Source organism: Nomascus leucogenys, chromosome 5 (assembly GCF_006542625.1).
Source record: "Nomascus leucogenys isolate Asia chromosome 5, Asia_NLE_v1, whole genome shotgun sequence".
NCBI lineage: Eukaryota > Metazoa > Chordata > Mammalia > Primates > Hylobatidae > Nomascus > Nomascus leucogenys.
The window spans coordinates 74,278,732-74,300,090 of NC_044385.1; the positions used below are offsets into that span (position 1 = coordinate 74,278,732).

Genomic DNA, 21,359 nt, shown 5'->3' on the forward strand with positions numbered 1-21,359 from the left:
ATTTTCAGGCCGGGCACGGTGGCTCACACCTGTAATCCCAATACTTTGGGAGGCCGAAGAGGGTGGATCATGAGGTTAGGAGATCGAGACCATCCTGGCTAACATGGTGAAACCGTCTCTACTAAAAATACAAAAAAATTAGCCAGGCGTGGTGGTGGGCACCTGTAGTCCCAGCTACTTGGGAGGCTAAGGCAGGAGAATGCATGAACCCGGGAGGTGGAGCTTGCAGTGAGCCGAGATAGAGCCACTGCACTCCAGGCTGGGCGACAGAGAGAGAATCCATCTCAAAAAAAAAAAAAAAAAATTCAGAAATATATAGACTTATGATATTGACTTCGTACTTTATATAGTTAAGTCTCATTCTTTCTGTAAAACTGATAGAATGTATATTTGTGTAATTTTCAGGGGAAAAGTTTGGATTATTTCTGATAGGCTGGATAATGACCCCCTTTCCCCAAAGATGTCTAAATCCCAATCTACAGAACCTATGAATGTTGTTTTGTTACATGGCAAGGAAGAATTAAGGTGCAAACAGAATAAAGGTTGCTAATCATCTCACTTTAAATAAGAAGATTATCCTGGGTTATCCAGTGGGCTCAGAATGATCACAGGATCCTTTAAATATGGGAGAGGTAAGCAGAAGAGCATCACAGTAATGCAGAATGAGAAACACTCACCAACCAGGGGCCTGGAGCAGGAGCAAGGGCGGCCTCCAAAACCTGGAAGTTGCAGAGAACAGATTCTCCCCTATGGCCTACAGGAAGGAATGCAGCCCTGCTCACACCTTGATTTTAGGTGAGACCCACTTCGCATTTGTGATGTACAAAACTAAGATAAATTTGTGTTGTTTTGAGCCAAGTTTATGGTAATTTGTTATGGCAGCAACTGAAAACTAATACAGTATTAAAGAATTTGAAAAACCCAATCCTTTTGAATCTATCCTAAAGATTTGGTGATAAAAACAGGCAGTTACATTATGGTACATACCACAATAAAATTTTAGCCATTAAAGTAAATCTTTCAAGAATATATCCACATGGATCAATATTCCTAGTATACGGACAAGGCAAGGTTAAAATTAGATATTGTGTTAGTCCATTCATAAAAATAGCCCTGGAGGGAAAGACATTCAAACATTGTATGTCCTTAATTCTAGATGGTGAAAATGTAAGATTAATCTCCTATTTTCCAATTTTTCTAGAGATCAAAAATAATCAAAAGGAAAAAATGATGGAAAAATGGAATTCTCAGTTCATTTGAAGAATATAGATTAGCAATTAAAAAATACAGCAGTATCTCAGGAAATAAACATTATTCTCATTTTACAAAAAAGAGTGTATGTGAACTTTAAAAAAATCTACACTACAATATGAATCGATATTATCTCTGGGTAGAATGCTAACAATTTTATTTTCTCCTTTGTGCTTTACTGTATTCGCTAAATGTTTCACATTAAATGTTGTATTACCTTTGAAATCAGAAGATACATTGTCTAAAACTGATACCAAGAAATAGTTGTATAAGCATATTACCTAAACACAGAGGTTACCACCAGAAATTAAAAGTGGTTAAAAATAACTCCTGGGGAACTGTAAGAAGAGGAAGGTGAAGGGAAGAAATGGTTGCTTTCCATTCTTAATCTTTTCACACAATCTATTCTTAAAATCAACAAGGCTGTGGCAAATTTTTTCAATTATTAAAAATATTATTTCTTCTAATAGGAATGTGAGCCTTTGAGAAACCTATTAGTTGTAATAGGTTTCAATTCAATTAGTCACTCAACTATTATAAAATGCAACTGGATTTACAGAAATAATTTCCTACCTACACTGACAGTATATTTAAACTAAAAAAAGCATACAATGTACAAACAAATTTATTTACAAAAATTACAATAATTACAAACTGTACAAATTGAGACAATTTCCCATTCCTCCAACAGAAGCCAAGAGCCTTTACTGTTAAATGGGAGTTTTTGTTACTTTTAAATGACACACAGAAAGAAATATGATGCCTATTCAGTCATCCACTGCCAGTTTAAAAATGCTTTTCTAAATAATTCCAAGAAGGCTATTAGTGATATGCACGTGGATAATTTCCCTCAACTCTATTTCTAGAAGAGCTATGTACAAATCCAGCACAACTGGAACAGAACAGGGTAAGACAGCACATAGCAACTGCTTTTTCAACAGTAAATTTTGACTATTCCCCTAAATATCTGCCTAGTGGCTTAAAACTAAAAACTATAATCTTTGGCTTTAAAAAGAAAGTTCATTTTGACTTTTAATGACTGCACAATTCTACCAGAGCCAGTGTTTACCCAGTTATTCTTTGTCACCTGTAGTTTACATTTCCCTGCTACTGTTAAAGAAACAGAATTCTACAGTATTCAATTCTGTATATTGTCTTTAACGGTTTTTCAATCAGACTCACTACTACTGCTTGAGGAGTCCGTTGACATAATCTCTACATCATCTTCATTTTCTTTATTATGCCCAGGAGGTTCCAACAAAAAGTCACTACTATGATTTGGTGGTAACATATTCATCGACATGTCATTTGACTGCCATGGATACTGTGGAGCAAGGACATCTGGAGAAAAAAAGAAGCATAGATAAGAACAGCTCTATTTGTAATTAATCTAGTTCTTATTTTCCCCTTTATGCAACAATTTGAAGTTTTTTTTTTTAATTTTAATTTTTTCTCTTCTTTTATTGAGACAGGGTCTCATTCTGTCACCCAGGCTCGAGTGTAGTGGCATGAACACATCACTGCAGCCCTGACCTAGGCTCAAGCAATCCTCCTGCCTCAGCCTCCTGAGTAACTGGGTTACAGGTATGCACCACCACGCTTGAGTACTTTTTGAAGTTTTTGTAGAGATGAGGTCTCACTATGTTAACCAGGCTGGTCTCCAACTCCTGGGCTCAAGCTATCCTCCTACCTCAGCCTCCCAAAGTGTTAGGATTACAGGCATAAGCTATTGTGCCAATTTTTTTAAGACTAGGAAAAAAATACACATTTGTCCAAATTAATAAAAATCAAATTTATCAAGGAAAAGTGTGGTATTTTAGCAACTGGGGACTTTTTTTTAAAAATCATACTACTCTGTAAGAAACTATTTAGTCAGCTGACATAATTCTTCTTTGGTAAGACATTTATAATTACAAATTTTTCCTGTATCTATGTATCTATTATATGCATATATAATACATACTTATGTATACTAGGTTATGTAGATTATTCTACATATTATAAACAAGTAGTAGGTACTTTAGTATTATAACAGATTTGAATGATTTCTTGATAGAGGAACTGCTATTGTAAATGACTCTCATCAAAGAGGGTTTGATTAGCAATGTATGCATATGAAATACCTTACAAAAAAGTGCCCAAGTCACATTTGAAGTCTGTATTTCCAAAGCAAAGGGACAGAGCACATAAACAGGTATAGTTCAAGACTCAAAGAAAGAAGGCAGATTTTTAAAGGGTTAAAAGAAAGAGTTATGGTATTAACTAGAAAGGTATGCCAGTTAGCTTCAAATTTACCCTTCTCCCTGGCCCCTGAAACCATTTCTCCTTTGCCAGCTGCCACAATTAAGTTTTGTCAGTAGAGGGCACAAGTGGGACTCCACTGGCAAACAAGTTTCACTTTCTGAATCGGGTGGTTTTGTTTCCTTTACTGCTGTGATGCCTGGTTGGTGTGCAGGACATTAAGTGGTGTTCACCATAGCAACTTTCAGTGGCGTCTCTAAAGGTGGTTTCCTAGCAGGTTTCACCAGAATCCCAAAGGACAGCTTCCCAGCAAGCTGGAACCCCAGTGGGTAATTTCCTGCTTGCCAGCTCTGGCCTCTGACGCCTCATCTAACTTCTCTGCCATGGAGTGGGCCACAATTACACTACACCCTCTCCAATGACAGCACCATGATATGAGAGTATCAGCCTTGGGATGGGGCTGGGGAAGACTGTTTCTAGGTCTGTCCCTTCCTTGGTCCAAAATGTGGCAGTGACTCACTCCCCATATCTGTTTTTCCTGTACTTTTAAAACATGAGAAATATGAGGTGATATCCAAGGATATCACAGTTGAGTTCCCCCGATTGTACCTTAGGTAGCTAACAAAAATGATGCATATAAAGCATTATTAATGACACAGGAACAGCCTTATGATGTAACATTCAGCAAAAGATATACAGGGGAAAAAAGGAAACAGGCTAAAATATTTAAAGTGACTGTCTCAGAAAGGGTATTTTTTTTTCCTTTTTTAAATGCCTTTTTCTACTTCCCAAATGTTCTGCCACATCAAAAGTCCCTACAAACTATAAAAGATGAGAAATAATATAAAATAAATATATATAAAAACAGCACAAACCTATGAAAAACTTCAGGAAAACTGAAGCTCAGAATGAACTGGGTCTCACAGAAATACTATTTTATAAAGTTATAAAAGTTTATAAAAAGCTATTGTTGTTCATTTTGTTAACTTGGGGGTTGTTCAGGAGTTCGTTCACTTTATTCCGTAAACTATCGTACTCTATTTACGTAGCATGTTTCACAATTATAAAAAAGCTATGTTTAGAGCAATAATTTAAAAAGAGAGGCCAAATGCCTGAGGAAGACAGTGTAATATTTACAAATAAGAGAAAGGTAGCTTGTTCTGATTTCATACCTCCCTCAAGGAGAATCTTTAGAGAGCAGAATAAACCAGCAAAGAATCCAGCTATTACAATGAACTGGGTCTGAGAGCCAGGCATACTGGCTCACACCTGTAATTCCAGTACTTTGGGAGGCTGAGGCAGGCAACTGCTTGGGGTCAGGAGTTCAAGACCAGCCTGGCCAACAGGCGAAAACCCATATCCACTAAAAATACAACAATTAGCCAGGCCTGGTGGCACACGCCTGTAATCCCAGCTACTCGGGAGGCTGAGGCACAAGAATCACTTGAAACCAGGAGCCGAGATTGCGCCAACGCGCTCCAGCCTGGGTGATACAACAAGACTGTCTCAAAATTACAAAAAAAAAAAAAATTGTGTCGGGAATCTCAAACTTGCTTTACCGCCAGATATTCCAACCTTGTCATCTCTGGAAAACCTTGATCTGTTTGAAAACACTCTTCGGCTTAACATTACCTGGCAATCTTCCTGCTGCGAGTGCATCTCCTGGTAAATGGCCATTCACGCCATTAGTGGAAGGATTGTTCATCTGACCCAGTAACCCACTTCTCATCTCTAAATCAGTTGGGTAGGGTCTCCGGGGGTCCCCTAAAACAATAAAGACTGCATTTAATTCAATCATATTTTAAAAAATAAATTTTAATATGTTCTTTGACATACTCATTTTCCTTGGTTCACGCTGAAAAGTTCAGGCTACATTTTCAATTTTGAAATATAAAAGTCATCTGGCCGGGTGCGGTGGCTCACGCCTGTAATCCCAGCACTTTGGGAGGCCGAGGTGGGCGGATCACCTGAAGTCAGGAGTTCAAGACCAGCCTGGCCAACATGATGAAACCCTGTCTCTACTAAAAATAAGAAAATTAGTCAGGCGTGGTGGCACACACCTATAATCCCAGCTACTCGGGAGGCTGAGGCAGGAGAATCACTTGAACCCGGGAGGCGGAGATTGCAGTGAGCTGAGATTGCGCCACTGCACTCCAGCCTGGGCCACAGAGCAAGACCCTGTCTCAAAAAAAAAAAAAAAAAAAAAAAAAAGAAAGACAAAAAAGAAAAGAAAGAAATATAAAAGTCACCTTATAAATTGTTATTAATAGCATATTACTTTTTAAAATACACGCATTTTAATTTCTTTTCTGAATCTTCCCAAGAATATACTATTTTCTATACTTTAAAAAAATGAGATGTCATTTTTTAGTAAACATTCCAGATGACAACTTAAGAGAATTATAATAATCTCAATTATTCAAACTTAACTGTATTTTCTAGCAAGAAAATGACAATGATTATGCTGCAAGGGAGAAAAAAATCATGACACTTATAAATAAGACAGAAAGGACTGGAATGTTTAACAGAAGGACTGTCTCAATTTAAAATCTTTTTTTTTTAATTTTTCATCTTTTTGTTTTACTTTTTTTTTTCCTCATCCCACCTTGTCTAAGATAATACCTTTTTCTAACCAACCTCTTTGATCTTGTAATTCAGAAACTAATTCCTGTAAGTGGCGAAATAGCAGGAGCAGGTAATGTCCATCCCAAACATGAGAGCACAGTAAATAGCAGTATGTGGTTGACAAAAAGACCAGATTTGGATTGACCTTTTGGGCACATCTCACCAACTGCAGATTACTTATCCCCAAAATTACAGTCACCCTTAGTGCTTTCAGCATGGTAACATAGCACCTTCAGAAGTTACTGAACTGGAGATAACTATTAATATTTCCCCTTCCTCCAGTAAGGCTGCTACCTTACGTCTCCTGTTTTATGTTTCATCCACTGTCAATATAGTTGCAGCTTGATCCTCTCTTTTGCTGTCTAATTATCCCAGCTCTTTCCAAGCCTGTGTGTTCACTGTTGGGTGCACAGTACTTTGTCTTTAGCATCTAAGAGAACTGGAATTGTCTTTCTCAAGCTGGAACCTTTGTGGAAATCCTAATGGCCCTAAGGAGTTTGCTTCTGGCCAGCCCTGATATAATGGTATATAAATCCAAAGCTTTAGAAACATCACATTATTATCTTGTACTTTAAAAAATTATCAATTTATTATTTCAAAAGAGGAAAGAAACAAAGTCCCTAGCAACAATGGCTTCGTAGAAAACCGAATTTATAAAAACCATGGCCTATATCATTACCTATAAACCATTAAAGATGTGAAAATATGTGGCAGAGGTTTCTAAGGATAAATACATTTTAAATTAAATCTATGTCTGTACATAGTCACCTGAGAATCTTCAAAACCACATATATCTAGTATAAAAGACGAGTATGTTTACCTGGAACCCAGGTCAGTGGAGCACATACAGCATTACTGGCACTGATCCTATGTGCATACTTAATTATTTCTTCAGAGGAGATAGCACCTAAAAGAGTTAAGAGGACAGTATAACCTGTAGTCTAACAAACATACAAGTTTAGAAATGTATCTATAAGTTACACATCGTATTTAATTTTAAATTATTTGAAAATAAAATAATCTCAGTCACCCGCCTTCCTTAACAATACCTACATATGTAGTATAAACTTAAATCTCCAAAAACAGGACACTAATCCAGAAAAATCAGTTGACATAAACAAATTTCGGAGATCAGCACGATAGCACTCAATAATCTCAATTATTAACTACCGTTAAATATCATTACTCTTCTGAAAGCAATAGTGAGCACGAATAGAGAAAACAGTGTTTCATTTCTCAAAGACATCCAAGCTATGAAATCAGAGCAGACAGTTCACACCACTCTGTTTGATCAATATGCTCTAAGGCTCTTAAGTAGACCTAAATAGAAAGATGTATACTATGTATTCATTAGGTAAAAAAAAAACTAAACTGCTGTACGGTATGACCCGAGTGTTCAAAATATATGTACATATGTGTATTTGTATTTTTATTATATACATACTCACAGAGCTAGAAAAAAAAATCTAGGACATATACCAAACATTAATAGTTACCTCTGAGAAGTGAGAACCACACACTTCATTTTACAAACTTTAGATAGTTTCAACGTAACAAAGTGTATGTGTGTACAATTTTTGAAGATTAAAAACAGAATCAAACAATGGTCTAGAAGTCAATAGCCAGCCTCAGTCATTGCTCCTAGAGATTTGTTTCTTGCTACAGAAGCCTAACCTAACTCTCCAAAGAATATTAGCTATTTGGCTGGGCGCAGTGGCTCATGCCTGTAATCCCAGCACTTTGGGGGGCCGAGGTGGGCAGATCACAAGGTCAGGAGATCGAGACCATCCTGGCAAACACAGTGAAACCCCATCTCTACTAAAAATACAAAAAATTAGCCGGGCGTGGTGGCGGGTGCCTATAGTCCCAGCTACTCGGGAGGCTGAGGCAGGAGAATGGCATGAACTCGGGAGGCGGAGCTTGCAGTGCGCCGAGATCACACCACTGCACTCCAGCCTGGGCAACAGAGCAAGACTTCCATCTCAAAAAAAAAAAAAAAGAGGAATATTAGCTATTTAACAGAAGCCTTTGAAAAAGGGACAGCAGGGCAGGAAGGCACGTGGGCCTCTGCACCACCAAATGTGCTTATATGCCAAGGCTATAACTGGCTCTGACTTCATGTACGTCTGGCTCTGACTTCATGATGTTTCAGTCCCAGCTCAGTTGTCCAATGGATGTCTTTTCACTCTCTCTGTCCTAGCCTTCAAGATTTGGTACAAATCCCACTTCTAACCCATACTTCTCTTTCCCTCTCCCACCAATTTTATAAACTCAACTGTTTTTACTGTACATTTGGGCACACAGCCGTAAACTGCCTTGTAGTAATTGCTTTTCATAATCTGAAAAAGGATGTGATACTTCTACCTCCCTCACAACACCTAGCACAATGCTAGAACATAACACACTTTACGATAAAAATTTATTGAATCTTTTCAACAGCAGCAAATGATTATCAGTAATATCCTCTTGTACTGGTTTCTTGAAACCAGAATCTTAACTTTTCAGGTCATTCGGTCTTCCCATGATACTAACCTTTTCTTGCTTTTTCTATTGACTTGAGTTTCTCCTTTGCTTGGTAAACAGCTGTTGCCTAATTTAAACAACATTAAAAAAATGTGGTTTATTCTTCAACTATATCAAACTTAGTTTTTGGCTTAATTCACAAGATCCTTTATCCTACAATAACAATCTTTGAAACTTGGAAATCCCAACAATTTATCTGTAATGTTCTGAAATACCACTTGACATTATTTATTTCAGTCATATTTAATGAAAGAAATATTATATTTATGAACTAATCTCCCATTCACAAATTAGTTGTAGAAACAAAACATAAATTGGATTGTCTTTTTCTTCAAGTCTTCTATCATAAACACGCAGAAGACATCCAGACTATGCATGACCCCAAAAACATCCTATTCTTGCAACTAGTTCAAGAATAAAATACCTCTTTCCCCCTAGTTTGGAAGATACAACCTTGAATTCATATTCTTATTTGTTTATATATCACCTCAATGTTTAATGACTTTCTCACAAAAACACTCCCTCCAAGCCCCCAGGTACACTAAAGGACAAAATGAAGTTAACCTAGTATTTGCATATCTTCGACTATGACGCAGTGGTTAAGAGTATGGAGTCAGGCCAGGCACATTGGCTCACACCTGTAACCCCAGTATTTTGGGAGGCCGAGGCAGTCAGATCATTTGAGATCAGGAGTCTGAGACCAGCCTGACCAACATGGTAAAAACCCATCTCTACTAAAAATACAAAAAATTTATATGGGCGTGGTGACACACGCCTATAATCTCAGCTACTTGGGAGGCTGAGGCAGGAGAATTGCTTGAACCTAGGAGGCAGAGGTTGCAGTGAGCCAAGATTGAGCCACTGCACTCTGGCCTGGGCAATAGAGCAAGATTCTGTCTCAAAAAAAAAAAAAAAAAAAAAAAAAAAAAAGACTATGGAGTCAGAGAGATCAAGGTTTAAATTCAATCTACTTTATAGCCTCCATGGGCAAGTTAGTTATTAAAGTATTGGTTTCTTCCTCTAAATGATGACATTGACTTTATATAAACTGTTATGAAGATGGAAGTAATGCATATAAAATGCAAGGCACAGGGCCTGGTGCCTAAGTGCTCAATCAATGTTAGTTACTACTATTTAAGTCATGAAATTCAGTTTTATGGTCCTGTGTTCACTGTCTTTAATTATTTATAACACAAAGTGGGAAAATCAAACAAAGTGGATATAATTATATGAAAAATGCTTAAGTTTCAATAAACAGTAATTGAAAGTCTGTTAGTATCCTAACTACAATAAGCTAAAAAACGAATACACCTGAGACTCAAAGGAAATAGACCAAACTATGATTAGTGGCATTCTTTCCGCAGCTGAACTAAAGGCAGTTTTTTCCCTCTTCTTTCCATTTTTCTGTATTTTCTGAATTTTGTTTGATAAGCAAGTATTACATTCATAAGGATTTTTATATATATATTTACAGATTTTAATATATATAATATATATAAACATATAAATAATATATTTTGAGACAGAGTCTCCCTCCGTCGCCCAGGCTGTAATGCAGTGGCGCGATCCCAGTTCACTGCAACCTCTGCCTCCCGGGTTCAAGAGATTCTCCTGCCTCAGCCTCCCAAGTACCTGAGATTACAGGCGTGAACCACCATGCCCAGCTAAGTTTTTTTGGATTTTTAGTAGAGATGGATTTCACCATGTTGACTAGGTTAGTCTTGAACTCCTGACCTCAGGTGATCTGCCCAATTTGGCCTCCCAAAGTGCTGGGATTACAAGTGTGAGCCACCGTGCCCGGCTAATTTTTTTTTTTTTTTTTTTTTTTTTTTTTTTGAGAGTCTTGCACTGTTGCTTGGGCTGGAATGCAATGGCACGATCTCAGCTCACTGCAACCTATGCCTCCCAGGTTCAGGCAATTCTCCTGTCTCAGTCTCCTGAGTAGCTGGGATTACAGGCACACACCACCACATCTGGCTCATTTTTTGTATTTATAATAGAGACAGGGTTTCACTATGTTGGCCAGACTGGTCTCGAACTGAGACTGGTCTCAATCACAGACTGACCTCGTGATTCGCCTGCCTTGGCCTCCCAAAGTGCTGGGATTACAGGCGTGAGCCACCACACCCGGCCTGATTTTAATATATTTTTAAAAACTATTTACTAGTGAGTTGTTTCCTTAGTAGGGGTATTAATTTACCCTGAACTGCCCAGGCTTCTAGTTACTGGAGCTCATTTTAACACATTTGTTAAGAGATTCATCAGTGGTAAGGATGCCAGCAATGTCTGGTCAACATGAGAATCAAGCTCAGCTATTTCTGCAATACTATCATGTTATATTAGTTAGTATTTAGTGAAGTAACTGGGCGAATAATAGCAAATAAATTGCCTCTTTGAAATAGTAGCCAAGAACAGCAGAGGGAAAACTAGGATCCTTGATATATGTCCAAATCCTACCTAGATGCGGATGAATGACTAAATTAATGTAAATTTTAATCAATTTATAAAATGTGTATATATTTTTACTGATTTCAAAAGATATAAAAAAATGAAAAATTTCCCTGATTTTTATCCTAAGGATCAGAGACCAAAAAAAAAAGAGATTTAGACTACTGATAATTAAAATTTATATCAGACCAGGATAAAAGTAAAACTTTCCATTTCTATAATTGAATACTGTAAAATCTTTAAGCAAATGAAAATGTGGCTCACAAGTAATGCAGACTATCTGAAAACAGTAAGTAAAAAAGAGAATGACAATAGCCTTTCATTTAATCACTGGCAATGGTTAGTGACAAGATATCACCTTTAGACTTGGAAAGTCTAGTTTTCTGCTCTTCAAAATCTTGATAACAGATTTTTCAGAAACAGATTAAACAACATCCTTTTTTAACCTTAAGAACCAACCTCTGTCGACTTACCAGTATTTGTTCTGCTTCCTTTAGCTGTTTTTGTAGTTGCTGAATATCACTGTCTCTCTTCTCTACTTCTTTTTCTAAAACTTGCATTTCATGATGAATTTTTCCCTGATTAAGTGCCAATTTCATTAGTTCTTGAAATTCCCCATCTCGGTGAATTAACAACTCCAGGACCTGTCAGATAACAGTCAATTAAATCAGACAATAGACTACTGAAAGGCTGCATTCCAATGAAATGAAGAATCCATAACTGAATTGGCTAGGCTATAAATTTCAACACCTTCAAAATGTTATTCCTAATTCTTGTTAAGAATAAAAATAGCCTACCTATGATTATTTTGGGAAACATTAATATCAAACTTTTCTACTTTTTCAGCTATTCTTTCATACAAAACAAAATAAAAACTAGTCTTTCAGAACTAGCAATATGGCAACATGAGCAAGTTTAGTGATTTCCTAGGAAGACACAATTTTAAAGTTTATCCTTATGGCTGGGCACAGTGACTCATGCCTGTAATCCCAGAACTTTGGGAGGCTGAGGCAGGCAGATCACTTGAGGGTCAGGAGGTCGAGACTGGCCTGGCCAACATGGTGAAACCCCATCTCTACTAAAAATACAATAATTAGTTGGGTGTGGTGGCGCCTAAAATCCCAGTTACTCAGCAGGTTGAGGCAGGAGAATCGCGTGAACCTGGGAGGTGGAGGTTGCAGTGAGCCAAGATCACGCCACTGCACTCCAGCCTGGGTGATAGAGTAAGACTCTGTCTCAAAAAAAAAAAAAAAAAGTTTATCCTTAAAAATACAATATAGGCCAGGCACGGTGGCTCATGCCTGTAATCCTAGCACTTTGGGAGGCCAAGGCATGCGAATCACCAGAGGTCAAAAGTTCGAGACCAGCCTGACCAACATGGAGAAACCCCATCTCTACTAAAAATATAAAATTAGCTGGGTGTGGTGGTGCATGCCTACAATCCCAGGTACTCGGGAGGCTGAGGCAGGAGAATCGCTTGAACCCGGAGGCAGAGGCTGCAGTGAGCTGAGATCGCGCCATTGCACTCCAGCCTGGGCAACAAGAGTGAAACTCCATCTCAAATATACATATGTATATATATAATGAAAGTTCTCCCAAAACTTGGTATTTGAGATGATTTTAGGTGGCACCAAGAACTTAAAAAAACTTTTACACTTACACATTTGTGCTAATATATATTAGAAAAAACTGAGACACTGAAACTCTGAGTTTATGCACAGTATTGTTTACGATGAAGATGATCTTAAAAATACAGTGATTTCAGCCAGGCGCAGTGGCTCATGTCTGTAATCCCAGCACTTTGGGAGGCCAAGGTAGGCGGATCACGAGGTCAGGAGTTTGAGACCAGCCTGACCAACATGGTGAAACCTCGTCTCTACTAAAAATATAAAAATTAGCCGGGGGTGGTGGCACACGCCTGTAATCCCAGCTACTCAGGAGGCTGAGGCAGAAGAATTGCTTGAACCCAGGAGGCAGAGGTTGCTGTGAACCCAGATCACGCCACTGCACTCCAGCCTGGGTGACAGAGCGAGACTTCGTCTCAGAAAAAAAAAACAAACAAACAGTGATTTCATAAAACAGTACACAAACAAGTGGTATGCAGATATGGCAAAAACCATGAAGTATAAAACACATAAAATAGAAAGTCTGGGGGTTCATATCTCTAGTCCTCCACCTGCTAGCTGTGTGACACAGGGAAAGTTACCAGCCTCTCTGAGCCTGTGTTCTTAATAGGAAAAGGAATATAATATTAATAATAGCCATTACATGAAGCTATTGTGAGGATTCATGATATAATGCACTTCAAGTACATACAGGAAGAGTTCAGCAAAGGCTAGTTATTACGATCACAACCCCAGTACAGAATTAAGATGCAAGTCTAGTCTAAATATCCTTACTTTACTGTGCTAAGTAGAGAATACTACTTCAGAAAGAAAATAGCTATCAAAATTCAGAATCAATTTTAAAACTATTTTTAAAAATTTGTTGAAGACTAAAAAGTACAGGTATGCCTCTTCAAGTGCCTTTTGACATGAAGTTCCTCTCATTTTATAGGAATTCTAATACAATAGACAAAAGACTGAGCTACAAACTGCCAAATATTAAGAGTATTTTAAATAACAATAGAAAGCTTTTTCTGCAAAAAGTAAAGTATATTCTATGTATTTAATAGACTTTTAATCCTCATTCCTCCCACATCATAGGAGAAAGCTAGGTTTCCATTTCTATAAAAGCTGTATTATTAAAGCTAGTACACAGTAGTTCCCTGACAACTTTCAAGAAGTTTACACAGGTTGAATTAATTTGTACACTACCCATGAGTAAAAAATATTCTCTTCAGATCTTATTGTTCAGTAGAAAAAAATTATTCAACTAAAGTCAGAAGACCTAGGTTCTGGTTCCACTCACCATTAACCTCTAGCTCATCCGTCCACCCTGGAGCTCAGTCTCACAGGAGGTTGAACTGAACATCGTTAAGATCCTTTCTAATTCTAAAATTCTATATAAAATTATAAATATCCAAATAAAATGGTGGCTAGAAAATTTTCCAATGGGCACATCCCTCTCTAATATTAACAGTTTCAATGAAAATTACATAGGAATCCACAGTACTAAGTACAAGATACAATTCACAAAATTGCTACTCTTTAAAAAGTACAAGAAAGGTCAGTGCTGATTATAGGTCTTAATTATCGCCTTCTGAATAATCTGTGCGCCTGGCCCATAGCAAGCATTTAATAAGTGTCTACCAAATAAAGTCAAGCCTTGCATTTTACTTCTTGCACATTTTGTATAAACTCCTATTTAATCCCACGGGTATTAATAGAGTACCTGAGAGACTAGTAGTCTTCTACTAACATATTTATCTCTAGCCTCTTTCTTTTTTGAAAAAAACAAAACAAAAACCTTACTACCCCTAAGGTTAGCTGTTTTTCCTAGCTTGTGGCCTCATCTGGATCCCCTCCTCCCCTACTGAGGCTCACTGACACTTTTCTATTCAGTCTGTCAGATTTCCCTGCCCTCAAAACATAAAATAGAACTAAGATAATGCTGCAGACAAAAGATGTATTACTGTCTCCTCTTCTCCTTCACATCTTCTTTAGAAAGGTTAATCCTCTCCATTCATTTTCTCTTAAACATTTTTTTTTGGCCAGCTATGGTGGCTCATGCCTGTAGTCCTAGCACTTTGGTAGGCCAAGGTGGGGAGGATCCCTTGAGGGCAGGAGTTCAAGACAGTTCAAGACTGGCCTGGGCAACACAGTGAGACCATGTCTCTACCAAAAAAAAAATTTCTTTTAAATTAGCAAGGCATTATAGTGCATGCCTATAGTTCCAGATACCGGTGAGGATAAGTGGGAGATCACTTGAGTCCAGCAGGTTGAGGCTGCAGTGAGCAGTCATCATGCCACTGCACTCTAGCCTGGGCTACAGAGCAAGAATCTGTCTCAAAAAAGAAAAAATTAGTTGTGCCAAAAACATAATATAAAATTTATCCTCTTACCTCTAAAAAATTTCTGAATCAGGAAAAAAAGTCTGTTCACCCACCATGGAAAATTAGAAAGCACAGAAAAGTGAGCAAATAAAAACTAACCATACTTTCACACCTATAAGGCAATGTCTAATAAGAGTTGTATGCTCTTTTACTTCCCCTCATGTTCAAGTTGCATTAGGGAACTATACTTAGAATACAGGGTTAAGTTTTTGAGCATTAACTTTTGATTCTAAATATTGTTGTAATCTCCATACAACAAGCCTTTCTTGGTTAATTCAAAGGACAAAAATAAATAAACATGTAAGTGTAACTAGAACTGTAAGAAAAAATAATAAAATACTGCTAAACCCTTAGGCAACTATTCTTCTTAAGCACACTGTTATCTTAAGTAAATGATACAAAGAAAATACCAATTTTAAAGTTTCAATTAATAACTTAAAAGGATCCAATATTCCTGTTCCCACACAAAGTAAATATAAATAGGAAACTTGCAGAAATCAAGTTTTTTTCTTTTAATTAAAAAACAAAGAGAAATTAATTAATTTAAAAAGAAGCCACTTACCTGGTTTTCCTCTCCAGCCTGTAACAACTTTTGGTTTCTTGAAATTGCCAGCATTTCTATAAGTTCCCTAAAAAAAACAACAACAACAACAAAAACCCTTTCACAGCATGCTGAACATCTAGGGCTACTCCCTACAGTCCATTATGACTGTGAACTGCAACTCACCAAGACTCGCTTGTGCTGGTTACCAAACTTATTTATAAAAGTTCTACTTAATACTATCATTATATAAATAGCTATTACCTAAATGCCAATGAAATACGATTGTGAATAGAAAGAGTTCTTTCTATAAAAACCTAAGCCTAATGCTTGGAAAGACTCCACAGAGGCTTGCAAAGGACAGCTATAAAGAAAGGACCAGGGAAAAGTCATAAAAACTAAGGGTCTGCCCTAAGACTGCTTGATAACAGGATAAGTTCTCATTTTGATTTGATCTAGAAATCAAACTACAAATTGCAGACAATGCATTATGAGCGATTTATGCAAGAAAAACTCATACATTAGGGGTGTACAGGCCAAATCCAGCACATCTGCAGTTTTTGTAAATAACATTTTCCTAAGGCAGTCTGCCCATTAATATACAAATTGTCTATGGCAGTGTTCCCAATACAGAAGCAGAGTTGAGTTGTTACAGCAGAGACTATATGGCCCATAAACCCGAAAGTATTTATTATCTGGCCTTCGCAGAAAAAGTTTTCTGACTCCTGCCTTACATAACATGATTAGTGAATGAACGTATGTTTATATATTTTAAGGTAAAATAAAACAAGGGATGCACGGACCATTTTTTAATGATTCTCCACTTTATTTGAATTTTTTAAATTAAACATCTATCAACTAAGAGTGATCCTTACACATAATAAAATGATATCCTTTTAGAATGCTCATTTAATAAATATGACAATTTCCCTATATGAAAATTAGTATCTGATGAGGAAAATAAGATCGGGAAAAATGTACAGCAGGTAATGTTTATATATTAGTTTCAAACTTGTTAATAGATGGGACTTTTGAGAAATTATGCAGAAGGGGCAGCTTCACAACTAGCTACCTGACACTGCTCTGATCAGACTGAGTGCTTGTACTTTCTCACTGGCTACCAGGCTATTTTTACCTTCAAATTTCCACCTTCCTTCCAACCAGCCTCATATCATTTTTCTGGATCATGTCAACTAGACCCAACCCTTCCCACTACTACTTCCCCATACCATTATTTATGGATTAATCAATGAATGAAAAAAGTAGATATAAGAATGCAAAGTCTTCATTTATTCACTAATTTGTCAAATATTTATTGAGTGCCTATTATGTGCCAGGCACTTTCTAGATACTTGGGGTATCAAAGTGAACAATGGCACTTAAATTCTAATACAAGAGACAAGAAGAACTAAGAGAAGAAATAAAACTAGAGTGATAAGGGTTGAGAAAGAAATAAAGCAATGTTTTATTAGAGACTATTGGGGGAGTGGGTTGGCTACTTCAATAGGGTGGTCAGAGAAGGTCTTCCTAAGGGCACAGCTTTTACATAAGACACGGATTAAATGAGAGAAGTCAGCCAAGATGTCTGGAAGGAAAGAGCACAGTAGAAGACACAGATAGTTCAGTGCCCCAAAGATGGATCTGAGGAGGTGTAGCCAGGGCCTGGTACAATGGGGAGAGGAAAGCAAAGTGAGGATGCAGCAGCCAGGTGGCTAGGGGTGAGATTACGTAGGGCCTTATAGTTATGGTAAAGATTAGTGTTTCATTCTTTTTTTATTTTTTATTTTTTCAGATGGAGTTTTGCTCTTGTTGCCCATGCTGGAGTGCAATGGCACGATCTCGGCTCACTGCAACCTCCACCTCCCGGGCTCAAGCGATTCTCCTGCCTCAGCCTCCCTAGCAGCTGGGATTACAGGCATGTGCCACCACGCCCGGCTAATTTTGTATTTTTTTTTTAGTACAGATGGGGTTTCTCCGTGTTGGTCAGGCTGGTCTCGAACTCCCGACCTCAGGTGATCTGCCGGCCTCGGCATCCCAAAGTGCTGGGATTACAGGCATGAGCCACTGCGCCCAGCCTAGTGTTTCATTCTAAATGCAATGAGAAGGCACTGGATTATTTTAAACAGGGAAATGGCATGACCTGATTTATACTTTTAAAAACTGCTGAGCGATTTGGTAAATAGACTGTAAGAGGGCCAGAACAGGAAGTAAGTTAGGTGGTTTTTGTAGTGTTCCAGGCAAAAAATGACACTGGTTTTGACTAGGTCATAGCCTCCAGGACTTAGTAATGGTGATGGGAGAAACGTGGACAGATTTCAGATCTCTTTTGGAGGTAGAGCTAACAGGACTTGCTGATGGATCAACAGTGTATGAAAACAGCACGTTAAGTAAACTTTTTAGTGTACACCACAAGTGAGACATAGACAGTTGAGAACCTCCGGTCTAAGTAAAAGCTGGTTTCAGGTGGGGCAGGGGTGGTGCTGACTGGAGTGGGGCTATGGTAGGAGATGTGGGATAAGCCTTCCTCTGTTCTTGCAAACCTGGGAGTGTGAGTCCACAGAAGGCTTTACAAGGCTTGCCTTAGGCACAGGAGCAGAGGGGAGGTAGAAGTCTCTAAGACTTAGTCAGGTTCTGTAACAGTCCAGGACAAAATAGAAACCTCTGTCCTCCCCAGTTGTGAAAAAGAGGCCAAAGGAAGCCCCACACTCAAGAGCCCTGTCCTGCTAAAAAGAAGGTGCATTCCCGGCATACTGCATTAGAATCCAGACACAATTCCCCATAGAAATAAAATTTCCATAGGGGTTAGAGCCTACATTATTAGTGGTAATATACTTTTCAGGTAAACAGAATTAACAGGCTGGTGTGGAAAACTCAAGACTCCTATCAACATGGTTCTGTGGAACAATGAGTTTTGAGTTACAAACGGGTTAAGAAAAATGTTTAGCCTACAACCTGTGTTTCAACTTTTTAAGACCATCTCCTTGCATTACATTTTACAAAGTAATAAATATCCTGAAAGGCTGTATAATCAGGTTAATAGAAAAAGAAAAGATCCTAAGTTATAAATCCACTATTTTTAAAGTCAAGAGGCTAAACCTAAAAATATGTAAGGTACATTCGTGAATTTTCTTCTCATTTTCATAAATGCAAGCCAAACACAAATTACATTCAGAGACTGACAAACTTCACAGATCACAGAATCAGTACACGTAACTATCTCTGACTGAACACATGAGACTTTTCTGGAAGCCAGTCACACCACCAGAGCAGCTTCATTCTGTGAAGAAGTTCCAATGATCCGCCCGCCTTGGCCTCCCAAAATGCTGGGATTACAGGCGTAAGCCACCGCACCCGGCCCTAATACAGTTTATTTTAAACAGTGGATCAAACACATAAGCCATTTAATTTCTGGTGTCTAGGTGTTTTGGGGTTTTCTTCCATCATTAAATATTGTGCTGACCTGGTAACCTGGTAGCAATACTATGGCAAGGACTAAATTTAACACCAAAGATAAAGTGCTGATTATATCAGGTATATTTTAAAATACAACATATAAGATTTATTCTAAAGCTGTCAAAGAATGTTGGCTACAGAAAAAGTGACATTTGAGCTGGATTCTGAAGGATATATGAATCATTCACCAAATCGGGGGTAGACTGGGAATGGTACTGAAGACGTGGAAGTCTGACTAAAGAATTTGAACTTTGCCTCACTGGACAACGCAAACCTACCAATGAGGTACGTTTTATGTAATTTTTCTGCAGAAAAGTGATATAACATGCCTTTTAAAACTGGTATCGGCCAATATAAAAGGATAAAGTACAGAAGCATGAGGCAGCTAAAACTGGGAGGCTACATTTAAGAAGTAGTTATGAACAGCGGGAGGCGGTGTAGGAACGAGAGGGCAAATTTGAGCAACATTTTAGGAGGTAGAACCAAGATAATTTACCATCCAAGTCAATGGAAGGGAGTCAAGGAAGGCTTCAACTTGAAAGACTTATCATGAAAGGTGACAGAAGATGAAGAATGACATCTAATTTCATCTGCTATCTCTGACACACAACCATTCTAAACAACTTGCAACTCCACCAAGCCAAGCTTTTTGGACTTGCTGTTCCATCTACCTGTGCTGCCTAGTGAGTTCGGCGAGCTCATGCTTCCCAAGCAGCCCTTTCTTCAGAGAGCCTGCCCTGACTACAACCAGGAAAGGTGCCTAGCTCCTGTGCTTCAGTACCCCGCAGCGCAGCCCTCTAATAAAAACAGGCCCCAAGCCAGTTTACACATCTGTCTCTCTCTCGACAGCTGGCATCCAGCCTGCCCTTCACTACCGTCTCCCCAATGCTTAGCACCTAAGGGGCGTTCCATAAATGTTAAGTGGCTGGCTGCGGACAAAGGGGCTCAGACAGCGCGAGTTCTTATCATTACTAAAATTCCCTCTAACGGGAAAAACCGCTGCCCAGAGTGCCAGAGGGCTGCGGACCCCACGTCCGTGACCCTCATGCACCCGAAACTCCCCAGCTGGCCCTCCCCGCCGAACCCCGAGAACGAGCACAAACGCAGTGCCGGCCGGCTCCGGTGTCAGTCTCCCGGCCCAGCTCCAGTCCGGCTCTCAGGCTCGCCGCATTACCTAGACAAGACCTCCAAATCCTCAAGCGCAGACAGCAACCGCTCTCGTGTGCTGTTACCACTCGCCACTACCAAACCGCCTCCCAGCCGCTCCTTCTCCTTCTCACCACTCGAAGACGCAGCCATTCTCCCCACAGCCCCGCCGCCGGCGCACGCGCAGAGCGCGCTGACGCAGGTGCGTGGCGAGAAGGCGGGCTCGGAAGGCGGAAGAGTCACCCAGGAGAGGAACAAGAGGCCTGGCGAGAGCGCCCTCTTTGCGCCTGGAGGTGCACTGCGGGCACCGGCGCCATCTGCTGGGCCAGCGAGGGCTTTCTGGTCCAAACCCTGGGAGCGACAGCTGAACTGAGAACAAGGTGGGCAACGCAGTCTGATTCTCCTGGGCCTAATGTTTTTTCTCTTTCTTTCTTTCTTTCTTTCTTTCTTTCTTTCTTTTTTTTTTTGAGACGAGTCTCGCTCTGTTGCCCAGACTGGAGTGCATCGTCGCGGATGTCTTGGCTCACTGCAAGCTCCGCCTCCTGGGTTCACTCCATTTTCCTGCCTCAGCCTCCCGCGTAGCTGGGACTACAGGCGCCCGCCACCACGCCCGGCTAATTTTTTGTATTTTTAGTAGAGACGGGGGTCTCACCATGTTAGCCAAGATGGTCTCGATCTCCTGACCTCGTGATCCGCCCACCTCAGCCTCCCAAAGTGGTGGAATTACAGGCGTGAGCCACTGCACCTGGCCCACCTTAACCATTTTTAAGTGGATAGTTCAGTGGCATTAAATACATTTATACTGTTGAGCAACTATCCTTCTCCAAAACCTTTTATCTTGCAAAACAAACTCTGTACTCACTAAATGCTAATTCCCTATCCCTTCTTTCTCCAGGCCCTGGCAACCACCATTCTACTTTCCATCTCTGTAAGTTTGGCTACTCTAGGTACCTCATATAAGCAGAATCATACAGTATTTGTCTTTTTTGTGTCTGGCTTATGTCACTCAGCATTATGTCCTCCAGGTTCATCTATGATGTAGCATGTGCTGGAATATCTTTCCTTTTTAAGACTAATATTCCGTTGTATGCATATGGCACCTTTTGATTATCCATTCGTCTGATGATGGATAGTTAG

At 39.1% G+C, this 21,359-nt stretch overlaps 1 protein-coding gene and 1 long non-coding RNA gene across 3 annotated transcripts in view; one reads left to right on the forward strand and one right to left on the reverse strand.

Annotated features, from left to right (window-relative positions):
* Nucleotides 1-1,376: 1,376 nt before the first annotated feature.
* MED4 (mediator complex subunit 4) overlaps nucleotides 1,377-21,359 on the reverse strand; it is a 57,333-nt gene continuing 37,350 nt past the window's right edge. The window contains exons 1-7 of one of the 2 annotated variants that reach the window (XM_003270069.3): nucleotides 20,251-20,683; nucleotides 15,645-15,711; nucleotides 11,562-11,732; nucleotides 8,650-8,707; nucleotides 6,938-7,024; nucleotides 5,125-5,256; nucleotides 1,377-2,592 (exon numbers count right to left, since the gene is read on the reverse strand). In XM_003270069.3, coding sequence (XP_003270117.1) covers nucleotides 2,420-2,592; nucleotides 5,125-5,256; nucleotides 6,938-7,024; nucleotides 8,650-8,707; nucleotides 11,562-11,732; nucleotides 15,645-15,711; nucleotides 20,251-20,375 — 813 coding nt within the window. In that variant the 5' untranslated portion in view covers nucleotides 20,376-20,683 and the 3' untranslated portion in view covers nucleotides 1,377-2,419. Of the gene's footprint in view, nucleotides 2,593-5,124; nucleotides 5,257-6,937; nucleotides 7,025-8,649; nucleotides 8,708-11,561; nucleotides 11,733-15,644; nucleotides 15,712-20,250; nucleotides 20,684-21,359 lie in introns of those variants that run through there. The other variant, XM_030813378.1, reaches the window with a different exon arrangement.
* On the forward strand, nucleotides 2,418-5,274 carry LOC105739849. The gene is made up of 3 exons (XR_001115837.1): nucleotides 2,418-2,632; nucleotides 2,724-2,835; nucleotides 5,058-5,274. It is a non-coding gene; the product is annotated as an uncharacterized LOC105739849 (long non-coding RNA).